The sequence below is a fragment of the Meriones unguiculatus genome, chromosome 5 (assembly GCF_030254825.1).
Source record: "Meriones unguiculatus strain TT.TT164.6M chromosome 5, Bangor_MerUng_6.1, whole genome shotgun sequence".
Taxonomy (NCBI): Eukaryota; Metazoa; Chordata; class Mammalia; order Rodentia; family Muridae; genus Meriones; species Meriones unguiculatus.
The window spans coordinates 92,621,949-92,643,457 of NC_083353.1; the positions used below are offsets into that span (position 1 = coordinate 92,621,949).

The window sequence follows — 21,509 nt, forward strand, 5'->3', positions numbered from 1 at the left end:
GCATGGTATCATGGCTGAATGTCTATGGAGGAAATTCCTGGCCGTGCCCTTGTCCTAGGCACTGCAGTGTAGACTGTATGACACAGACTATCTTTGATTTACATGAGTGTAAATGTAAATAGGCTTGTGGCTGCAAAGCCCCCATCTTCCCTGTATTAGGTCTTTAGCATGGCAGGGATGTGTTTAATACTTTTATTGCCTTCCCCAAACATTCCTTTCTTTAAATATATATATTGTGGTTATACAATGCTGTCTGCTTTTCTAAGTATTTTCATGTGTTCTAACTGGAGTGTTACATGTTAAATGTGAGGCTGTCCTAGGAAACAAAGCCAGTGTGTGAGATGTACACATGAGAGAGCCTTATTGAGACATTTACCCTCACAGGCTATAAGCTCCTCCTGCCCTGCAGCTTTGGCCAGGCTGAGAGCTCCATGTTTCCAGCCATAGTGCCTGGGTGTCAGCCCCCTTGGTGCTCCTAGTCATGGTCCATAACTGCTCTGGGAAAACTTGGTGGCTGTCTCTCCCCATCGCTGGATGGACAGCACTGTGAAGACCGTGACCTCGCAAGCTCTACTTTGTGTCCAGTGGTTGTCTCTACCTGGTAGAAGGGAACTTGAAGAAAGGCTGAAATCAGAACACTTTCACCTCTATGTATTTCAAAGAAGTCTTTCTCTTGCATATTTCCCCTAAAGCCCATTCTCTATCACTCCTTTCAAAGAAATGGCTTAGCACCAAAGATAACCCAACAATGTACGAGAAAGCTGGTCTTTCTTGATGCAGATCCATCATTATGCCTGTCTCCAGAGATACCTGTAACCCCAGTTTTGGAAGGCTGGCTGCCCTTGCTTTCTCTAGTGCTGCTTTATCTTTTGGTTCCCAGAGCCTTGACTACTCATCTGACATGTCAGCATTCAGAGCTGCCGGGTGCCTTAAAGTCCCCAGACCCAGCACAGTCTTGAACAGGCTCAGCACCTAGGAGAAGGGCTTCTGCTTCCGCCTTGAAGGAGGACTGACTTGAAGTTGTGGAAACTACTGCCCAGTGATGGAGCCACAAGAAGACCTTGGACGGCATGGAGAGAACTGCTATCTCCTGCTGTAGTCCCCGATCCCAGGTTCTCAGTGTCTCCTTGGAGCTCTCTTTCAGACAACCTGGTGATTCTAGACTGTGGCAGTGTGCAGTGGAACCCCTCTGTTCTTCAACAACATCCAGGTGGACTTGCATGGGAGTTAAGGCGTCACCCCAACACCCCATTTTATTTCCAAAGCTGCAAATCACTTCCGAAGGAAACAGCACTGCTTTCTGGGCGTGTACTGCTGTGCAGCAGAACCACATGAAGCCGAGACTTTTATACTAGCATATTTCCTCTCTGACCACATCACTCTCTAGAATGCAAGCCATCTGATGACAGAAACTGTCCTCTCCATCAGGTGGTATGATGCCACGTAGGAGGGATCTATCTATGCATGCTGGAGGAACCGATGCCACACTCGTCACTGAGTCATAATCCTATCTCTGTTACCCACTAGCTGGGTGACCCTAGGCAAATCAGTCATTCTATAGCCCCGACTTTCTCATCTTTAAAATGGAAATAACAGGAGTGTCTGTACTTGGAGGGTGCTGTGAGGATGACATGACAATCCTGTCCCTAAAGTGTGCACATGATGGTCCTTCTCCACACTAGTGTGTCATGAAGATGACAACCAAGTATCTTGGGGTGGGTCCCCACTGGCAATTTGAGGATAAAAAAAAACACAGAATTGAACCTCCTCATGTTTTCTTAATTATGGTTGGATGGGGAGTCAGGTTGGCTCTGAAGGCCTCAGCTGGTGGGAAAGAGGCTCAGCTTTTTGTGCTAACGTCTTATTGGTCATTTCCTCCTTCCTTTGGTCTGGGGGAACAGGTACTTCCTCTCAGATTCCAGACTCTTCAATGAGATGCTTTTTGTAGTTGGGGAGAAGTGAGACAGACACTTGGGACAACACAGACTTTAAATACCTACCACGACACTACAAACAGTAGACACACAGACTTCCGAGGGAGAGAAGAAAAAAACAACATACGAACAAAAACTGGTGTGTATGCGTGTGTGTGCATGTTCCAGGGAAACAGGGAGACATCCGTTGTGAACAAGTTACTCCAAGCAGGAACACATGGCTGTGGAGAATATGATAACTGGGCGTCCGAGATGCATAAAACAAGCATCACAAGTTACACCTGACAGTCGCTTCAAAACTATGCAAAGAGGAATGCAGTGCAGATGTGGGGGGTAGTGTGACAGTGGGCGGGGAGTGTCGACACACTTCACCCCCACTTCCTGTCGGTGAAAGTATTGCTACAAAGGAGAATCACTTCCCGCTACCTTTCGGGAGGCTCCCCAAACAGCAAACAGCTGCTTGATAAAGCAAAATTGGCCTGTAATCTTCTGCGTTTCCTTTTATTAAGATGCATGCCACTTCTAATGTAATATGCCTTGGCACTGTGGGTGGGTAGGGGAATAAATGGTTACCACGTATGGCAAAACAGGAGCGTGTCTGTCAGGGTAAACTGCTTCACACGCTGGGAGAAAACTGTGATTCCCCCAGATGTCTCTCAAATTAACTCTGCTCCCATTGGTAGGGGGCTGGGCATAGTAAATCTGCCTATGTTATTCGGGTCATGTGTTGCTTTTCACAAAAGAGACATGCTTGGCCCTTTAGATTTCTTTAGCTAGAAGCATGCAAAACGCAGGGGGAGTGGGTATAAAAAGATGAGTTCTAACTGGAGTCTGACAGATGCCTTCTTTCTTTTGCAACAAATGCTACAGCATGGGAGAGAAATTTTACTACTGAAGAAAATTTCATGTTAAGAAAAATGAAAGAAGCACTTTATGCCTCTCTCCCCCTCCCCCTTTCTCGTCTTGTGCAATAGTGGGGATTTGAACTTAGGGCCTTGTGCATGCACTTTACCATCGAGCTCTATCTTCAGGCCAACATTTATATACACGCATGTGTATATGCATGCACATATGGGCCTGTGCATATGTGTGTAAGGCACATTCGTGTTTGCACATGTGTGGAGATTAGAGGTTAACACCAGGTGTCTTTCTTGATCGCTCTCCACTCTGTGTCTGCTAGGGCACAGTGTCTCCTTAAACCTAGAGCTCACCACTTCAGTTATTCAGATAGCCAGATTGCTGTGGAGAGCCTCTGTTTCTAGAAGGAGCACTGGGGTTACAGATGGGCTGCCATTCTACATTTTATTACTTTTCGAAAACAGTTTTTACATTTGTTTTTATTGTGTGTGTGTGTGTGTGTGTACATCTTGTGTGTGTATGTGCTATGCCACATGTGTGAAGCTCAAAGGACAACTTGTGGAGCCAGTTCTCTTCTCCCACCCTTATGTGCATTCTGGACCTTGATGAACTCAGGCCATTAGGTTTGTGTGGCATGTGAACCATTATTAAATTATATCGGGAGCACTTTACACTTTTAAAAGACCTTTATACTGAGCTAGTCTCATCTCCCTCTATTCCTATTTATGGTTTAGATTCAGAATTTGGGGTAGGAGGAGATTTAAATATATATGTTCTTGGATCGCTTCTTATTACTTGTATTAAATGCTGAGTAAATGCAAAGACATCCAAGGTGATAGATATATAAAGAATGCTATAATGACACCTATTTGAACTCACCACCCCTTGAGAAAAAACACTACCAACACACTGCCAGCCTGATTGACAAGTGGAGCATCACATGTTCACAGATGAGCAAAGTACCTGGAAGAGCCAGGCAGACAAAGTGGCCTTGGGGAAGGACTTGCTGTCCCAGGTACCAAGAATTACTGCAAAACTATAGCGCCGTGAAACAGCCATTAAATGCACTGATCAACAGGACAGAATAGAAAGGCCAGGAACAGATTAAAACGGTGGAGAAACTAGCATTTCCTCTTCATGGATGAAGAGTTGGACTTTTATCTAAGGGATACTAGAAAATTCATTTATGAAAAAAAAATGGAGTTCGACTCCAACACTGTATCATACACAGAAAACACTGAGAAAGACAAGACTGATGGAAATCTGTACATAAACTTATAAAATATGCATGGAAGAGAATAAAGGAGGCTATCTTTATGGCTTTGAGGTAGAAAACATACTTCCTAGCAGACACAAAATGCAACCACAATAAAAAAGATGTGTTTGGTTCCCTGGAAGATGTCAGAAAGACACAGAGGCCTATGCAATTATGGAAGAGACTTTCCAATACTTTGATTTAATGAGTTTGTACATGGGCTATTCCTTTAAAAATCCTGAAAGTCAAGAAAATAAGATGGAAAACCCAACAGAGAAACAGAAACTTCGTCAGGCCATTTCACACACAAAAAGAAAACTAAAAATAGAAAATACATAAAACCTAGAACCTTATTAAAATCATGCTGAAGTGACATAATAGCCATGAGATATATCTCTCCATAATCACTTGAAAAATTAAGAAGTCGGATGACTTCAGGTGTTGGCTGTCCAACATGCACTTTTCTCTTGGTGATGATGTGAGAAGGGTCACACTTGTGTGATTTTAACTGGTTCTTCTTTCTTCTACCCTTCTCCACTCCTTTTATTCCACCCTTTCTAACTCGCTAACACTAGACAAGAGAGAAAAAAAAGGATAGAGAGGAAAGGAGAGATGTCCCTGAGTAAATTCAGGGTGAGAGAGAGGACAACGTTATCGTTAGACTACTTGCTGCTGATTAAGGGCACTGAGGTCTTTGGAGCAAGTTTGATCTTTGCTGTCAGAATATCTAATTTCTTCTTTGAACTACTAACAAACAGAGACCACCAACCAACGAACAACCTCTCCCACCAGGTTACTAGCATTTATATCCCCTCTGAAAAGTCCCCAGAATTCCACATGTCACACAACTGCAGAAACTATCTGCAACTGGCAAATCACGCCTCTGCTAAAGGCAAATTGCAGTCAGCAGCTGCAAGGCGGCCCCATTTCCCCACACCTGGGATTAAAAGAAAAACATATTCTTATAATATTTCTGTGTTTTTTTAAAAGAAGCCAAAATTCCAAAATTGGGATGAGGTGAATGAAGTTGGAAGTGGGGGGACACAGTTTCAGGTGACAAAAGAATCCTTCAGAAGTATCACTGAGCTATGGCATGGGTAGGTCTAAGTGAATCTTTGCAAAGTGAATGTATGGATAAGGGAGGCCTGACTTAGGTCATCAATACTCTTCCTTTAATGCTTTGCTCCCTATACTTACCCCTCAGTCTCTCTCTAGTTATGTCCTTCTCCCAAAGCAGTGGTCCTCCTGGTGTGGCATTCAGACCACCTGCAACACACAGCACTTGGAAATGGAACATGGCACCCAGGGTTCTAGGAAGCCCCGAGAAGACTCCAATACAAGGTTTAATTTGAGAAAAACCTCTGGACTTTGAGACTGGTCTAAGGATGTTAAGTTGAAATGATATTTGTCTACATTTTGTGATTAGGACAAATTAAACCCCAATTGGCAAGAAGTTTTAAAAAAAAAGGTGGGGTGAGAGAGAGTAACTCTCAAACACTCTGAGTACTGGGATGGAGGGTGAAGCTGGGTGGAGACTCGTGTCGAGGTCAACTTGGGAGCACTTTCTAAAAAGGTTCAGCCTCTAATGCACTGGTTCTCAACCTGTGGGTCACAACCCCTTTTTCGGTCACCTATCAGATATTTACATTATAATTCATAACAGTGGCAAGGTCACCGTGCAGTGAAATAATTTTATGGTTGGGACCGTCACCGCAACACGAGGGACTGTATTAAAGGGCTGCAGCATTAGCGAGGTTGAGACCCACTACTCCAACGGCTGGAGTCGCACACAACACCCCTCCTAAATACACGTAATGGGAGAACTACTAATGATTGGTTGACGGTTAATTTTCACCGTCAACTTGACAGCTTCAGGATCCTCATGAAAACACATCTGAGTGTGTCTCTGAGGCTGCTCCCGGAAAGGGTTAACTAAGCAGAAAAGGCCCATTCTGGATAGGTGGGTAGCACTATCCTATAGGCTGGGGTCCTGGATTGAACAAAAAGGAGACAGAGCTGGACACCAGTGTTCACCTCTTTTTTGGTTCTTGGTTGTAGATGGGTGCAGAGTGACCAACTGCTCCATGCCCCAGCCACCATGTTTTCCACCTCCAAACCATAAGCCCAAACAAACTGTCCTCCCTTAGGTTGTTTTGATGAGCTATCTAACCACAGAGAGGGGGAACGTAACTGATCAAATTGGTCAATGCTGTTGTTTTTCTCCCCACAGTCCTGTGAATGGAACCTTGGGCTGCACACATGCTAGGAAGTTCTCTGCCCCTGAACTACTCACCAGCCAATGATGCTTTATTGGCAGGTCCAGTTGAAAATGTAACCTGAACAGCCTTCTCCAGGAAGTGGAGTTGGCTGTCATGTCTTGTCATTATGGTCATAGTATACCGAAAGGATGCACCCACCCACTTACTGCTTCCAAGACTTCTGAAAATGAAGATTTCCACAAGTGTCTGTCCAAAAATATGTTCTGTTCTGGCAGGAGAGGTCTGCCCATCACCATCCACATGGATGGAAATTAGTTACATTATTGTCCTCATTGCTGTTTCGAGGAGGGGTTTCTGCATGAGCAGGAGTAAGGATGATGCTGCAGTGTGAGTGCTGTAAAGGCAAATGGTTGGCACCGTAGGTGCACACAGATAACTGTGGTTAATGCCTACAGACAAATCTACCTTCTGTTTAAACTGTGAGCTGGACATTATTGAATAGTGCACTTAAAAAATGTTATTGAGCAAGGGCTGAGGATATGGCCTGTGGTTAAGTTAGCCAAGTGTTTGCCTGGTATGTGTGAGGCCTAGAGTTCGACTCCCAAAGCTGCAAAATAACAGGTTTTCAAGCAAAATATCTTTAAAAAGCCAACAGATGGTTAAACTTTCCTTCTGCAGCTACGTGTCTGCAATGTGACTTCTATGCTGCCTACGCATCTCACAAGGACTTCTGAAAACCTGCCAGAAAAGCGTCAGTCCAGTTTCTTCCAGGATTTTCAGCTTAACTGAGAAGTGAGACCAGTGTGAACATACACCGTGCTCTCCCCGGGTTCATTGGACATGGATTGATTGATGATGGCCCAAGACCCAGATATGCGGACTTGGGAGATCTCAGGGGAGGGTGCTGCTGCCCCAGGACCACCTTTGAGAGGGAGTGACTTAAAGGAAACATTGTTGTCTTCAGGTAGGTAAACTGTCTATCTTTAACTCAAATCAAAAGCAGTGTACAAAGACAGTTGAACATTCCTGCCAACAAATTTTCTTCATTTCTGCCCTACCTCAGCTTATTATTTATCTTGAACTGATGTGTATAATCATATGAATTCGAAAAATATTTTTTTTGCTGGGCAGGTGACCAGATAGGTCAAAGGGATCCTTTCTCTAGAGTTCATCAATGGACACATAACTCAGAGTGCCTTTGTGTGCCCTTGGTGAGCCTGAGGAAAAGCGGGTCAAACTCCGAGTAGGACAAATCCACTCCTCACATTTGTCAGGGTAGCACTTGATGGTCAGCAGCTCAGCTTGACTGCATTTCACCAACATCTTGACACCTGTCACATAAATGAAGGCGCTTCATTTCTTGGCTTAGAGAACAGGGCTGTTTTCCTGCTTGACCCCACAGTCAGCAGTCAGGGAACCCAGGTCATGAGCACAGGTGTGGCGTTACTCAGAACAGCTGATGGCATTCTTTCTGTATCCTCCACCCTGACCATTTAACCATGACCCCTCCTGCATCATTAGTGAGCACAACAGAACTCATTTATTAAACCTGCATTGCTTCTCTTTCCTGTTTCTTCTTCTTACTGGCCACAGCAGGTGTGTGGCTGACCGGACCCCAGAGTGAAGGGCTGTTGTTTTTTTCCCTGTAGCCCTATAACACGCTGATGCCTGGAAATATGCAGCTTTTTATGGGGACATGGGCTCATTCGTCACTGCTAACCCCATTTCAGACCAAAGTGGGACCCATACAGTTCTTATTAGGTAAAGAGGTCTTGATGGTTACCGAGTTACACAACAGGAGTAGAGCACCCCAGAGAATGATGCAAAGCACCTCATGGGGCTGTCACATTTTGGGGGGTTGGCTAAAGACAGGTGATAAGTTATAGAAACTTATGTGTAGGAAGGGAGCTACACAGTGGTTAGAGGGATGAGGAGAGGACTTTCTTGGTCAGAGAAGGTCTGTGAAGGAAAAGCCCACTATCAAGTCTTAAGAGGGAGGGAAGAAAGTAGGTATGGGTACTGAAAGGGGATCCCAGGACCAGGGCAAATGAATAATGGCAGGAAGCTTTTGGAGATATTAGAAGGGGCCAGGGACACAGAGTTCTAAAAGCTACCATTAAGCAGTTATTGTAATGGCTCCAGGGAGTCACTGAGCACAGGCTGAGTACAAGATCCTTGGCAGATGGTTGGTTGAGTCCTAGGGAGGAGTGAACGAAATAACAAGTGCTATGCTGTTCCTCCATACTCCAGTCTCACCACCTGGGTCCAGTCACTGTCACAATGGTCAGTCATTCTCTTTCTAGATGCCTATTTACTATAGCCATTTCTTTTCTTGTTCTTATTCCTCAAAAATACTAAAGAATCCGATGCGCTAAGGGGAAAATACCTGGCGAATGAGACTTCCTGAATTCATAGTGTAATGGGCAAGGCAACATTAATATGATAGCATGGAAACAAGGCAGAGAGACATGAAGGGAGATGACGGTGGGCAAGGCATGGCAGGCACGCCCTGAAGAAGTGCATTAGTGTTACATGGCATCATAGGGATGCTCAATATAGGGATACTGTAGTGCTTGGAAGCACAGTGGCATGCTTTACAGGGACATAATGGCATTGTGTGGCATGGTGGAAATTCTCAGGGATGCATTGGCACCACAGAGTGGAAACCTGCTATCATAGAGATACTGTATTAGGCAGAGCATGGTGGGAAGGGTTCATGTATAGATTCAGCAGCAGGCAGGTCATGGGGGAAATGTTTAATGTGGAGACAGAGGAACAGGCACGGTGTGGAGGGAAGGCTCTGTGTAGGGGTACAGTGGTGGGTGGGGCATGGGAGAAGGGATGCAGCAGTGGGTGGGGCATGGTGGAAGGGCTCCAGGCATGGATGGGACAGTGGATAGGGCATGGTGGTAAGGTTCCACGCAGGCCCTGGTTCCACCTCAGGCCATTCTGTTTTCATTTCTTAACATCAAAGCAATTGATGATCCATTGTTTACCAACGAGTCCCTAAACAGTTCCGTACTCATAAGGAGGGTCTCAGTATACTTAGGTGGAAAGAGATACATGAATTAAATAAAATCAAACAAAACAAAAAACAACTTCACATTTCCTAAAGGGGTCGCCCAAAGTTACTCAGGCTAGCCTCCAACTCTGTAGCCTGGGTATCCCCCAGCTTGTGCTCCTCTTGCCTCTGCCTTCCCCAGCATCTGGGATGACAGGCCTGCACTGCTGGGCTTGGGCAAGCTTTCTGTTTTCAAACTGGTTTCACCCAAAACGAATCCAGAAGGAAAAACAGCATCGAAAACAGTGCTGTTAGCATTGACAGGCTGCTTAGGCAAACACACTCCTATTTGCAGGAAATCTTGGCTTGGTTCAGCACTGCTGTGTGGAGGTCAAGTTTATGTTCATCCAATTAACTGCCACTGACTCTGTCCGTACTTAATCATCCCACGGCCCGGCTGATTCACAGCAGACTCACAGTTGCTCTCCAGTAGTAAACTCATCTAATTGAGTATTGCACGCAGCTAATTAAATATGAAAACAGGATTGTGTGCAGTCAAGTTTCCAGCCTGCCTCATAAACTTGCTGATTCTAATTTGTATTTACCAGAGAAATGTGGGTTCTCCTAGCCTACTAGTTAATAGGTTGATAGGAAAAGTACTCACAAACAAGGACAGCTGTCGTGTTTTGGGGGCGATACTATTGCTGGGTAAAGCACATTATGCCTTTTGAAAACCACCAATTCACCTATGGAAGACACAACTTTAATCTTAATATCAAGGGCCAAAAGACCAGGACTTTTAAAAGGTTATCCATTCTGGGAAATGCCCGGGAAGTTAGTGGGAACTTGGTGCTACTTTGAGGTAATTTCTCCAGGTCTATCACACATTCTCCTCCTGGTGCCAGCGTGCCTTGTCCTGACATGAGAAGCTGCAAGAAGATCTGCTTTGATAGTATAGGCCCTTCAACCAAAGGCAAAAGCAATCTCTTCTTCCCCTACCCCTCTGTGTTTGTATGTGCATGAGTGTCCATGGGCATATTCGTCCCTGTGCATATGTAGGCCAAAGGTCGACCACCTCTAGCATAATTATTTAGAAGCCATCAACTCTGTGTTTTGACACAAGGTTTACCACTGTCTCTGTGTTTTCAGCTCTGAGATTACAAGCAAGCACAACCAAGCCTGGCTTCTGTGAGTATCAAACTTGTGTCCTCATGCTTGCACTGTAAGCACTTTATCCCAGTTGGTCCTGTATTCACTGATGCTGCTGAAAAAAAAAATGATTTGTACAAAGAAAGGTTCTCAGAGCTGGGAATTATGGTGCAGATGTGATACCTAACCCGATTTGTAATTCCTTTGCATGTCAATTGCTTCATCTTTGATTGGGGATAATATCACCTGTCTCCTAAGCTGCTGTGTGGACTCGATGGGAAAACAGATGACGGGCATTTAGCATATTGCCAATACACACTAAGCAGGCTATAGGTAATGTGGTAGATGCTTGCAAGTGTGTTTTCCTTGTCATTGTGAAAGCAGACTTCAGGTCAAGTTACAATTTTAGCTGTGAAAAAAAATTCCCTATCAGTATTATTTCCTTATTGTCTCATCAAAATCTCAAAGATGACTAACACTGTACAGACTCCCCAGGGGACTTTTGGAGAGACACCGCCTCTGATCTGCTCTATCCCCTTCCCTGATTTGCCCCAGGAAGACCTGCAAAACATCCAGGCAGCCATTCCATTTCTCCTGCTGGCACTACTGGCACCCAGCCTGCCCTGGAATCACAGGTGTCCAGCTAACAGAGTCACAGACCTTGCCATGCCTAATTTCCTTCCTTCCCACCCATAACTTGGCACCCAGCCTTATTTGGCTTCCATCTCCAGCCAGATAAGGATGCAGAGGCTAGCATATAAGATCCTCTGTGCTGTCCAATTTCCCCAAGTAGAAGATTGTACCTTTGACCACGTATCTTTCTCATGGACTTCTTTTTCTTTTGCTTGAATTAGGCTAATATTTTCAGCTGCTAACTTAAACTTCAATTTCCAGCGCGTGCAGATTCTATGTTGCGGCGCCTACTAGAATATTGAAGTTATAAAAGCGCAAGGAACTGCTGCCCTCAACTGATCTGACAAGCCCCAGGGCAGAAGGAGGCTTGCCTTGTCTCCTCAGAAGTATTCAAGTGTTCCCCAAGATCTCAGCACATCCCTGAATGCACAGTGCCAATCACTGATGTGTCTGGGTTCTTTGTGTTACCCTTTAAAAAGCAGGCAAGTTGGGGAGTTGTTATTGTTCTAATGTGATTAAAGGTACAATAAGGTGTGTGTACAACTAGAGGCAAAGCCATTGTTCTGCACCATTAAGCTCACAGCAGCCCCCCAAAGAAATTATAGGCAGATTGCCAATGGACCTAATGAAGAGCATCTCTTTGAATTATCTCTGGATGAGGAAAGGATCAAGCCAGAGCCTGAGAATATTTGATCCTCTTTGTGTGACTGTTATGAAGGCTTACTGAAGCCAGGCACACCGGACTTTCTGGACCTGTAATTTATGGAAACCTTAATTTCTCTGTTCTAATAAGGTTTTACATAATAAGGGCGAGGATGCAATTATTAATTCCTGCAAGTGTTTTGTGAGTTCCTCTGGCTATGGTTCGGGACGCCCAAAAAATAGGTGGAAGGAGGAATTTTACTTAGCTGGCACAAGGGTAGTTGGTCTGAGAAGTAGTTTGGGCTTCCTGAAAATAAATCTGCATGGCTCCCTAAACTGCTGACAACATGTATTTCGGATGGAAGTCATTTATCAGCAACTCACTGAACGATACTTCAGACAGAAATAGCCCCACCACATTTTCCCTAGTGAAAACCAAACAGAACCCAGATTCCTTCCTTCGGGATTGTTGTCAGGGCTTAAGAGCACAAATAATATAGTTGAATAAAATAAATAAATAAATAAGTTGACCCAGATTTGCTGTAGATATCACAGAGTCGAATTTCGGAAGGTGCCACTCTTACAAATGTATCTGAAATTCACCTGAGTGGAAGCTAAATGATACTTTTGGTGCTGCTGATCCAAACCAAACCAAACCAAACCAAACCAAACCAAACCAAACCAAACCAAACCAAACCAAACCAAACCAAACCAAAGCAAGCTAAGCCAAACCAAGCATGGAGTTTTGAAAACTACCATTTAACTTACTCCTTTCTCTGTAGCCAAGTCTAACATAGCACCTTGCGTAGCTGATGAGGTCCTGTGCTCTGCTCACTTCACTTCTAAATGTTAGGCTCAGAAAGAGAGGCCCCAGACCATCGGGCACATTTAGGGTTAGGACACACCACACGGTGACATGAGAGAAGGGGCCAGATCACCAGGAGTGGCAGTGTTGTTGCTCAAGAGCGCCCACACATCCCTACACTGCTGGAAACAGAACTTGTGTCCCACTAACCCCTGAGCATGAAGTTGGAAGCCAAGTACATTTCTAGGACTTAAGAGGCTTGTTTTCAGTGGGTGAGGCAGTCCAAAACCTCAGAATGTTTACACTGGCCCCTTATATGCCTAGGTGCAGAAAGTCGACAGACATACGTACAGACACACCTTTTTTATTCACCCAGTGGCTTGGTATCCTTAGGTTTTGCTCACAGCACGTTCGGCTGTCTTGCTGTGTCTTGCTAGGGGCACCCGCCCTCTGGTGGCTCACGCAAAAATGACAAACAACTAGCACTTGATCAAATTTCTTTTTAAAGTCAAGCCTGGCTCTTCTTTAAAACAAAACAAAACAAAAAAAAGAACGTATTTGCCATTTATTGTTATAAACCAAAAATCCCACACCCATTTTCCTGCTTGCCATAATGTTATTCTACTACGCTGATTTTAAAAAAACTTACAGGAATGTGATTTTCTGTTTATTGAAATTATTTAAAAAAAAAAAGCCTGGATGATTCAAAAGGAAAATCATTAATTGCCAAGTTAGGGTACTAAGAACCATGTCAAAACTCCTTGTTCAAGATGGTGCTTGAATAGTTAAAAAGAAAGCGCTCAACACAGATGTAAAATAAGCTAGCTGGGTTTTATTGAGCATACCCCCTTACATCTAAACTGAAAATTCATGTTGTGACGTAGAAGCCGTGACAAGTCACCTGCCATGGGTGACAGTCTGTAAGACCAAGTCACTTGCTTCAGAAGTTGCTAAGTTTGTACAGAGAGACTCGTGGAAGTGGCAAGTAACGTGTCCCGTTACAAGAAGCTGCCGAAAGGAGGACTTAGCAGAGGACTTTGCCCTGCTGTAAGCAGTGCCTTAAAACGGTTTTAAACCGACACAAAAACTGCGAGCATCCATCACTGCCCCCGTCTTCCCCAACTTGTTCAAAGGATGCGTGACCACTCTCTGACCCTTCCTGTCGGCTGCTCTGTAGAGCGCTTAGTTGTCATGGAGCTTTGTGGCACAGCTGCTTCCAACACACTGCAAGACCATCAACAGCTATTTAGACTCTCAAAATCAAGCACCGGAAAGCTGCTAGGAAGCACATTTCTTAAGAGAGTTAACAGAATATCTCCGGAGAAGTGAGCAAGGCTGGCTTAGGCAGAACACAAACACACACAGAAATTTCCCGATTCCTGCCCCGGGAGGGATGCTGCCAGGTGAGTACCGCAGAATAACCAGCCGCGCTGTTACCTGGCAAACTTCATAGAGTAATTTGTACTGCTCCTCTTGCTTCTGCGCGCTGCACAAGCTGCATCCCATGTTTGGAGGAATGTCAAAGAAAGCCTTCAGGACCGCCAGCGCCTGGGAGGCCACTCCCTCAGCATGCAGGCATTGAAGGGCTCTCTGAGAGCCTCAGGTGAGTCAGGCAGCTACAAAGCCTCGCACAGGCATGGCTCTCTGAGGCTGCAAAACAACTCTCTGCTTCCTCCACGCTTCCTTTCCTTCCCTCCCAGCCTGCACGCACGCACGCGCGCGCACACACACAGGCAGGCAGACACACACACACACACACACACACACATACACACACACCCTGCTCCCTCCTCCGAGTGACTCTGGCAGCTGGATTGTGGTCCAATGCACACGCTATATATACTGCTGCTCATGCATATTAATCAGCCCTCATTGACTATTCATAACAGACAATGATACAGAAGCTATAATTGCCAACTATGACAGTTGAAATTTCTCTAATTAACAAGCAAGTGCTCCAGTGGTAGGGAATAATAAAAAGACACTAACAATTTTGCAAGCCATTTTCTGGCAGTTACAAATAAACATGACTGCATTTTTTTCTCTGGCAGGGTCTCTTAGGATAATCCCTAATGCATTTTGGCTAAGTAGAAATTCATTTTTTAAATATATCATAAAATTTCTGATGATATAAAATGTATTTAATGCTGCAGATAATGATGGCACATAAACAGATTTTATGGGAAGGACATGTTTTGAATAATACTCCGAAAATGTTTAGCACTGTACAAAGTTGTAGAGGGGAAAAAAAAATGTTCCACCTATGAATAAAATATACAAATGTAAATTGCAAGCTAGATCCATGAGTATGTAAAGTAGCTAGGTGTGGTGAGAAGAGAGGCTACCTACAGGCGATCAAGCAGATTTTTATTACCAACATACCCTGCCAATCCCAAAGGCAGAAACTTATTTGTCAAAGTGACCTGGAAGGAATAGAAGCTGCCAGCCTCGTGCCCTCTCCTCAGCTGTGCAGATATCTCAGATAATGAAGAGGTGACACTTGAGAGGCAATTGTCACTGGCTGCTACCACCTATGCTCTGGTACCCCCCAGCTGCCCAGATTTCTGTACTTGTGCCTAGTGCTGTGTGTCAAGGAAGCAGAAGAGGTGATGGGAAAGCTGGAAAGCTGCTGTAAGAACAGCAGAGTTCTGTCTTAAAAGCAGTGTTTCTTGCTTCCCCATTCAGTCTCTGTCCTACTGAAAAAGCCTCATGGCCTTTAAAAACTACTTAAAAAAACAAAACAAAACAAACAAACAAACAAAAAAAAAAACCAAACCAAACAAAACAAGCGAAAACTTGCTTGCCCTACTGCCTGAATGCAACGCATAACATAGGTGTTTCTTCCTCACCCCAAATGGCAAGGCTGAAAATTCCCACAAATGCTTCCAGAGCCATCACCACCCCCTTCCTCCAAGAAAGGGTGAACTGTCTGAGAAAGACTCCCACATCCCCTGTCAAGAGGTGTCATGGGAGTGCAGGAATAATGGCTCCTTTTTCAGGGAGCCGAGACACACCTGAGATGTGAGTGAACCTGTCCCAATTAACTACTACTTGGGCTGCTGGCCAACAGGTGCGTAGGGTCCTATTTCTCAGACAGAAAATGAGGTACTGCCTCTTGGCTGGGCCAGCTCACAGCTCTGACGGTTGGAGACAGGAGCTGGGGGAGGGGGTGGCCACTTCCATTTTGCCTCCTTACCTGCTGCTTCTGCCTCAGCTGATACTGGGAGGTGGGTCTGGGTGGGAACATTGATTGTCCACTGCGGAAGATTTGGGGAAGGGTCTTAGCTATCTAGCAGCTTGGGAAGCCCCAGTTTCCTCATCTGCAATGGATGAAAGCACAAAAATTTCCCCGGGGACCCAGAAGGAAAAATTTGGTCCTTGCCTATCAATTAGTCGGTATTCTGCTCTTTGCACCAGCTCTGGTTCTCACCACTCTCCAGACCAAGCACGGTGACGCTTGCTGAAAACTGTTCTTGTCTTCCCTGTCTTAATCAATCTTTTACCCCATCTCAGCCCATAGGAACCTTCTTGAGGAAAGCCTGTGCTAGGTCCCTTGCTGGTGTCTCCTACAGGCATCTGCTTCCCAGGGTGTTTGTCACTGTGTGGAATTACCATGTTCCTTTCCTCAGATGATAACCCCCTTCCATCCCTGCGTGTGTGTGTGTGCCCATATGTCCACATGCAGAGGCCATAGGTGGGCATCCAGGGTCCTCCTCTGTCACTATGAAGAGGACCTTAATTTCTTATATATTTTATAAATATATAAGATATATGTTAGATAAATATATCTTATATATTATAAGATATATTTTTTATATCTTAATTTTTTCTCATTAATTTATTTAGTTTACGTCCTGATCACAGCCTCCCCTCCCTCTTCTCCTCCCAGCCCCTCAATCTCCCCTCCAACGTAGGGCCCTTTGCGCTGAATGTGGAGCTTGCTGTTTTGACTGTACTAGCTGCCTAGCAAGCCCCAGGGCTCCTCCTGTCTTTGTGTCCTGCTCCCACTCCAAGCACTGGGGGTTACAGTAATACACAGCCACCTCTAGCCTTTACACCGGGTGTTCAATCCAAACACAGGTCCTCATACTTGCCTGGCAGGTACTTTACCCAGGAGCCATTTCCCAGTCGCTGGGATAACGTCAGAATCAGTGATGATCCTGTTGACAGATGGCCACATGTTTACTGTCTCCTTGCAGGAGGCTTAAGCTCCATGAGGCAGTCTCCCCATCTCCAACCCTGGGAGCTCAGGAAACAGGTCGGCTAGCTGAATAGGTGGAGGGCCACCTGCCAGCTCCGTAAAGCTAGAAATGCCAACGTAAGCCCAGAGAGCACCCCAATGAAACAGAAAGACTGAAGGGAAGGCTTTCAGTCACGGCTGACTCCCCTCCTCTAAAGTTACAAGGACTCTTGGCTTCACAGTCATTCTTTGTTTCCTCACTTTCAAACACCTACAAACAAACGTTGACATGAGCCCAAGTTGAGTTGTTAGAGAATGTCTATGTCTTTTTATACATCTTTGTTATGAATCTTCCAAGTTATAATCCCAAGATGAGAGAGTTGTAGTGAACACTCCACTGGACGGTTAAACATTTTGGACTCAGGAGAGTTTTATAAGCTTAAAAAGGTTGAAGCAACTTGTAGGTACATACTTACACTCCTAGCACTGTGGTTTATGGTCAAGTTTATGGTCAGCCTACGGTACATAAAAAGACACTGTCTCAAATAAAAGTCCCAGAGTATCAGGGTATTATCAATGTAACTACCAACATCTACCAGGATGCGAGCAATCAGAAATGTAAAAGTTATTTCTTCTTTAATTCACTGAAAAAGAACAGTAACTGGGAGGGGAGACAACCCAGTAAGAAAACATGCAAACATGAGGACCCAAGTCAAAGCCACAGGATTTATGTGAGGTTGGGTGTGGAAATAAGCATGTGAAATCCCAGAGCTTTTCTGAGAGGTGAATGATGGGATGTGGAAACAGGATACTCCCCAGAAGCTCATGGTCAATTAGCCTGGTGTACACAGTGGCAAGCAACAGTTTCAAGCGGGGTAGAAAGTGAGCAGACAGACAGACACACAGTAGCAACAAACCCATAGCATATTAATATAGATAGCATAATGGAGATGACCGTAGTTTCTACAACAAAAGTTTTGGAGGGGAAAGGCAGCATTTTGCATTTTTACCACCATCCTCTGATGTCCAGCTTCAGGGGAGACAACAGATTGTCATGGTTGCTGCTGTACCCAATGCCTGTTACAAGCATCATGTGGCTGCTAGGAAATGCCACTGGACTGTCTAACTCTAAAAGAATAGCAGAGAGGGAAAGCATACTTTCGCATTTTCAGGCAAATGTCTTTGACCTTGTAGGTGCAGAGAAACGGGCATCCAAGGCCTGTGGGGTGCCCAGGCCTCCCTCTGAAAACTGCTGTCTCAGGAGAACATTTCAACGAGCTGGATATCACACACCTACTTGCCTGACAGTGAAGAGGGGCATAGAGCAGACACCGGACCAAACTCTACTCCCACTGGTGTTCCCATTCTTGGTATTAAAACATCACATAGAATTAACAATGCAAAACTCTCATGTACCCACATTGCCTAAAACAAGTGAACATTCGTGCAGAGTCCTGTTATTTAGGACAATTGCCCAGCATGTGTACTGTGTAATCTCATTTTCAAAATCTTGATTTAACTTAGCCTGTAAGCATCATGATATTTCTGAGAGAGGTTCGCCTATTTGATGGAACACACTATAGCATCAAGCCACACTGATCCCAGTGGCAGTGTAAGGACACACAACTGTTAGAGATGGAAAGGGAAAAACGAAAAACTGCATGTTGCACAGAGGCATGCATTGTCTGGAGAAGATGTTCAATGTCCTTCCCCAAGTTAGTCACTGCATTATCTGAAAACCCTAACAAGCTCCCTGAAGCACAAGGCACTTTTCTTAGGTACCCTGTACCATCCCATACCTGCCTCTTTCTGACTTCCTAGAAATTAAAAAAAAAAAGTGCAAAGAAGGGTCAGCAAAGAGCACTCAGTGAGCCAGAGGAACCCCTTTGAAGGGGTCCAGGGCATGTCTTTAGTAATTGGTCTCTGGACATCCATAGATCATTGGGGATTGTGTGGGCTAGTTCTTTTTGTCAACTTGACACAAGCCAGAGTTATTTTGGAAGACTTCAATTGAGAAAATGCAGATCCTTCCCACAACCCCGTGCCTGTGGGTAAACCTGTGGTGCATTTTCTTGATTGATGTGAGAGGGCCCAGCCCATAATGGGTGGGTGCCACCCTTGGGCTGATGGTTCTGGGAGCTAGAGGAAAGCAGTAAGAGCAAGCCAATAAGCAGTACTTCCTCCATGGCTTCTAATTCAGTTCCTTCCCCCAGGTCCCTGCCTTGACTTTCTTGGATGATAGATTCCAGGCTCTAAGATGAAATAAACTCTTTCATTCTCAGGTGTTTTTTATTTTTTATTTTTTATGCAAGAGGTTTGTTAGATGGAGATGAAGAGAGAGAGAAGGAGAGAGGGAGACATGATAGGGGAAGAGAGGGGGGCACCCCAATAGAGAAAGGGGTTCTCAGGTGTTTTATCAGAGCAATAAAAACCTTAACTAAGATTGGGGTGCTAGTCAGGGTCAGCAGGTGTGGATGTGAACTTACCTGCACGTAACTGATGAGTCAGTTCTCTGAAGTGAGCACATTGTTTTCTCACACAACTGTGCTACCTTGTCTGGTCCTGAAATCGGGCCTCCTTATATGGTGTATAGGAGATGCAGGTCTCATCTAACTGTACACAAAACCTTCCCTATGGACTTCCTGGAAGACTGTAAGAATAGATGTGGGAGGATAGGGGTAATGAGGTAGAAAAAATGTCAGGTAGAGCCGTTGTATCAGTGAGTGGTAGGACAGAACTGTCCTCCCTCAAACCTCCCAGCTAGTTGAGTTGATCCTGCTGCCTTGGCCTTTCCTCAGGTTGTTTTCAACTTCCTTCCAGATAACAATTACCAAGTTGTCTTCCTCATGATTCCAAACTCCTTCTTCCTTCAATTCTTACTAAACATCGTGGTTAAGAGTATTTATTAGTCACATACCATAGCACAAAGTGCAAGCTCTCCAGTAAAGGACTAAGCCCTTTTATTTGTCCCCTTTTCTTCATTTGCTGGGCATATGCACACTGGTGTCCATTTAACTGAGTTAAATCTGTACTCTCTGCCTGGGGTACCCAACTTCACGCTCGCTAGCATGCCCCTTGACTTCACCTTCCGTGTCACAGCAGCATCCCACAGACAATGGTGAACCTTCTGCATAACTCCCAGGAGGAGACAGCCTACATTTGCATCACTCTCCTCTTTCTAGCTTGGAGTCTAGGATGAGATCCCATGCCTCACTCAGCTCTGTCTGCCCAACTCTACCCTGTGAGGGTGCTCCGTGAATACCCAATAAACAAACTCACTATCAGATACGGAACTGAACTGTGAACTCTGCAGGGTAGCTTTTCTGGGTTAGCTGGATATTGAACCAACAAACAAATATTCAACATGGACAAAGGGGTTTGCTTCCACAAGGAATTTAAGACCTAAAGCTTGGAAAAATACACCTTTTCTGTGTTGGGTAAGAGGCTTATTCCTATAAACCCTGGACATTAGTCTTGGCCAGGGAGGGATTCAGTCATACTCTGAGGAAATGGTTTAGTGACTACTAGTTAACCCTCAATAAGGCCAGATATGTTTTTGATAGCTTACTTGAATCACAGTTAGTGAGTGGCCCCTGGGCTTTATTGAGAGGTAAGTTGTTGTTTGGAAAAAAAAAAGAATGGAAAGGCAGCATGCCATTTTAGCTGAGGAGAATGCATCTTGAAAGGTATCAATAAACACTAAAGCGATGACTGAGACACACGTAAGAGAGGCTGTGAATGTGGCTTTGTTCCCAAGAAGCTCTCTATGTTCAGAACATCAGCTCAGGATCCCACGTCTCATTTTGAACAATGAAAAGGTAATTTTCTTTTCCTTGCTAAGTTGGTTGAGGGGTGGTTGTCTGAAGGGCATTTGCCTGGTCATTTAGAGAGCTCATGGAATACACTGGCTGCTGGAGAATGACAGTTTCCTGTTTGCATTCGAAGCTCCTGGAGATGCTGTGCCCTACAAGGAGGTTAGGTAAGGGAAGAGGCAAGCAGACTGCTGAGCATGTTCTGCAGCTGCCTTCAAATGTCATGCAGGCAGATGAGCATCTGTCTCAAAGATCTGAGTAGCAGACCACAGAGGCTGGGGGACAAGAATGCAATGAAGGCCAGCAATGGGGAGAAGGCACCTGCTATGTTCATGAAAGTGGCAGGAAAGATCTCTTAACTGCTCTCATCTTCAACAGAAAGAACAGGTTGCCTGATGTACTTGAGCTATGAGGTCACCCCATGTGAGTTGTCTAGTCTTTAGACTGCCATAGCATATTGTGACGGTGCCTGGACCTCTTCCTGTCATGGGTGACAGATGAGCGTCTCTATTATCCCCCAGCTGGACTTAGGATTCCTGAGAATGGATTCTCCTAAATGTCTGGAGTGATCCTTAGCCCCAGGAGACCCTGGAAAGCATGTGGGAAGAACATGGCTGAGTTCCTACAAGGACATCATGTGGGCTGTGGTGCGAGCATCTGGATAGGGTAGTGAGGTATGTTGTAATGACTCAGCCCAGTCTATCCAACAACTTGCCAAAGGGCGTGGTGAGCTCATAGCATCTTGGGAACAAGGCTTCTCTACGTTACAGTGGGTGACCACCTGCTCCAGAGTTGCAGGAGAGGACTCATCAAAGAACAAAAGCCTGTCAGAGCTTTTAGACCATATTCTGCAAGTGGCCAATGAAACAGGAAAAAAAAAATGATGAAAATGACAGTCTTGAAGGATAGAAAAATGCTTTTGGCACACTCTAGCTAGGGGTCATCAACCTTTCCTATAAAGGTAGAGCTAAAGAGAAAAATCTCTTTTGTGGGACAAGAAGCAAAATCAAGACTGTCACAC

At 44.9% G+C, this 21,509-nt stretch overlaps 1 protein-coding gene across 2 annotated transcripts in view; it reads right to left on the reverse strand.

The window, feature by feature from the left end:
• Pdzrn3 (PDZ domain containing ring finger 3) overlaps positions 1-21,509 on the reverse strand; it is a 228,764-nt gene that overhangs the window by 34,704 nt on the left and 172,551 nt on the right. Inside the window, exon 1 of one of the 2 annotated variants that reach the window (XM_021639498.2) lies at positions 13,934-14,142. The exons of the other annotated variant lie outside the window; for it this stretch is intronic. Within the exon in view, the coding sequence (XP_021495173.1) occupies positions 13,934-14,002 (69 nt within the window). The 5' untranslated portion in view covers positions 14,003-14,142. Of the gene's footprint in view, positions 1-13,933; positions 14,143-21,509 lie in introns of those variants that run through there. 2 annotated transcript variants of the gene reach the window in all.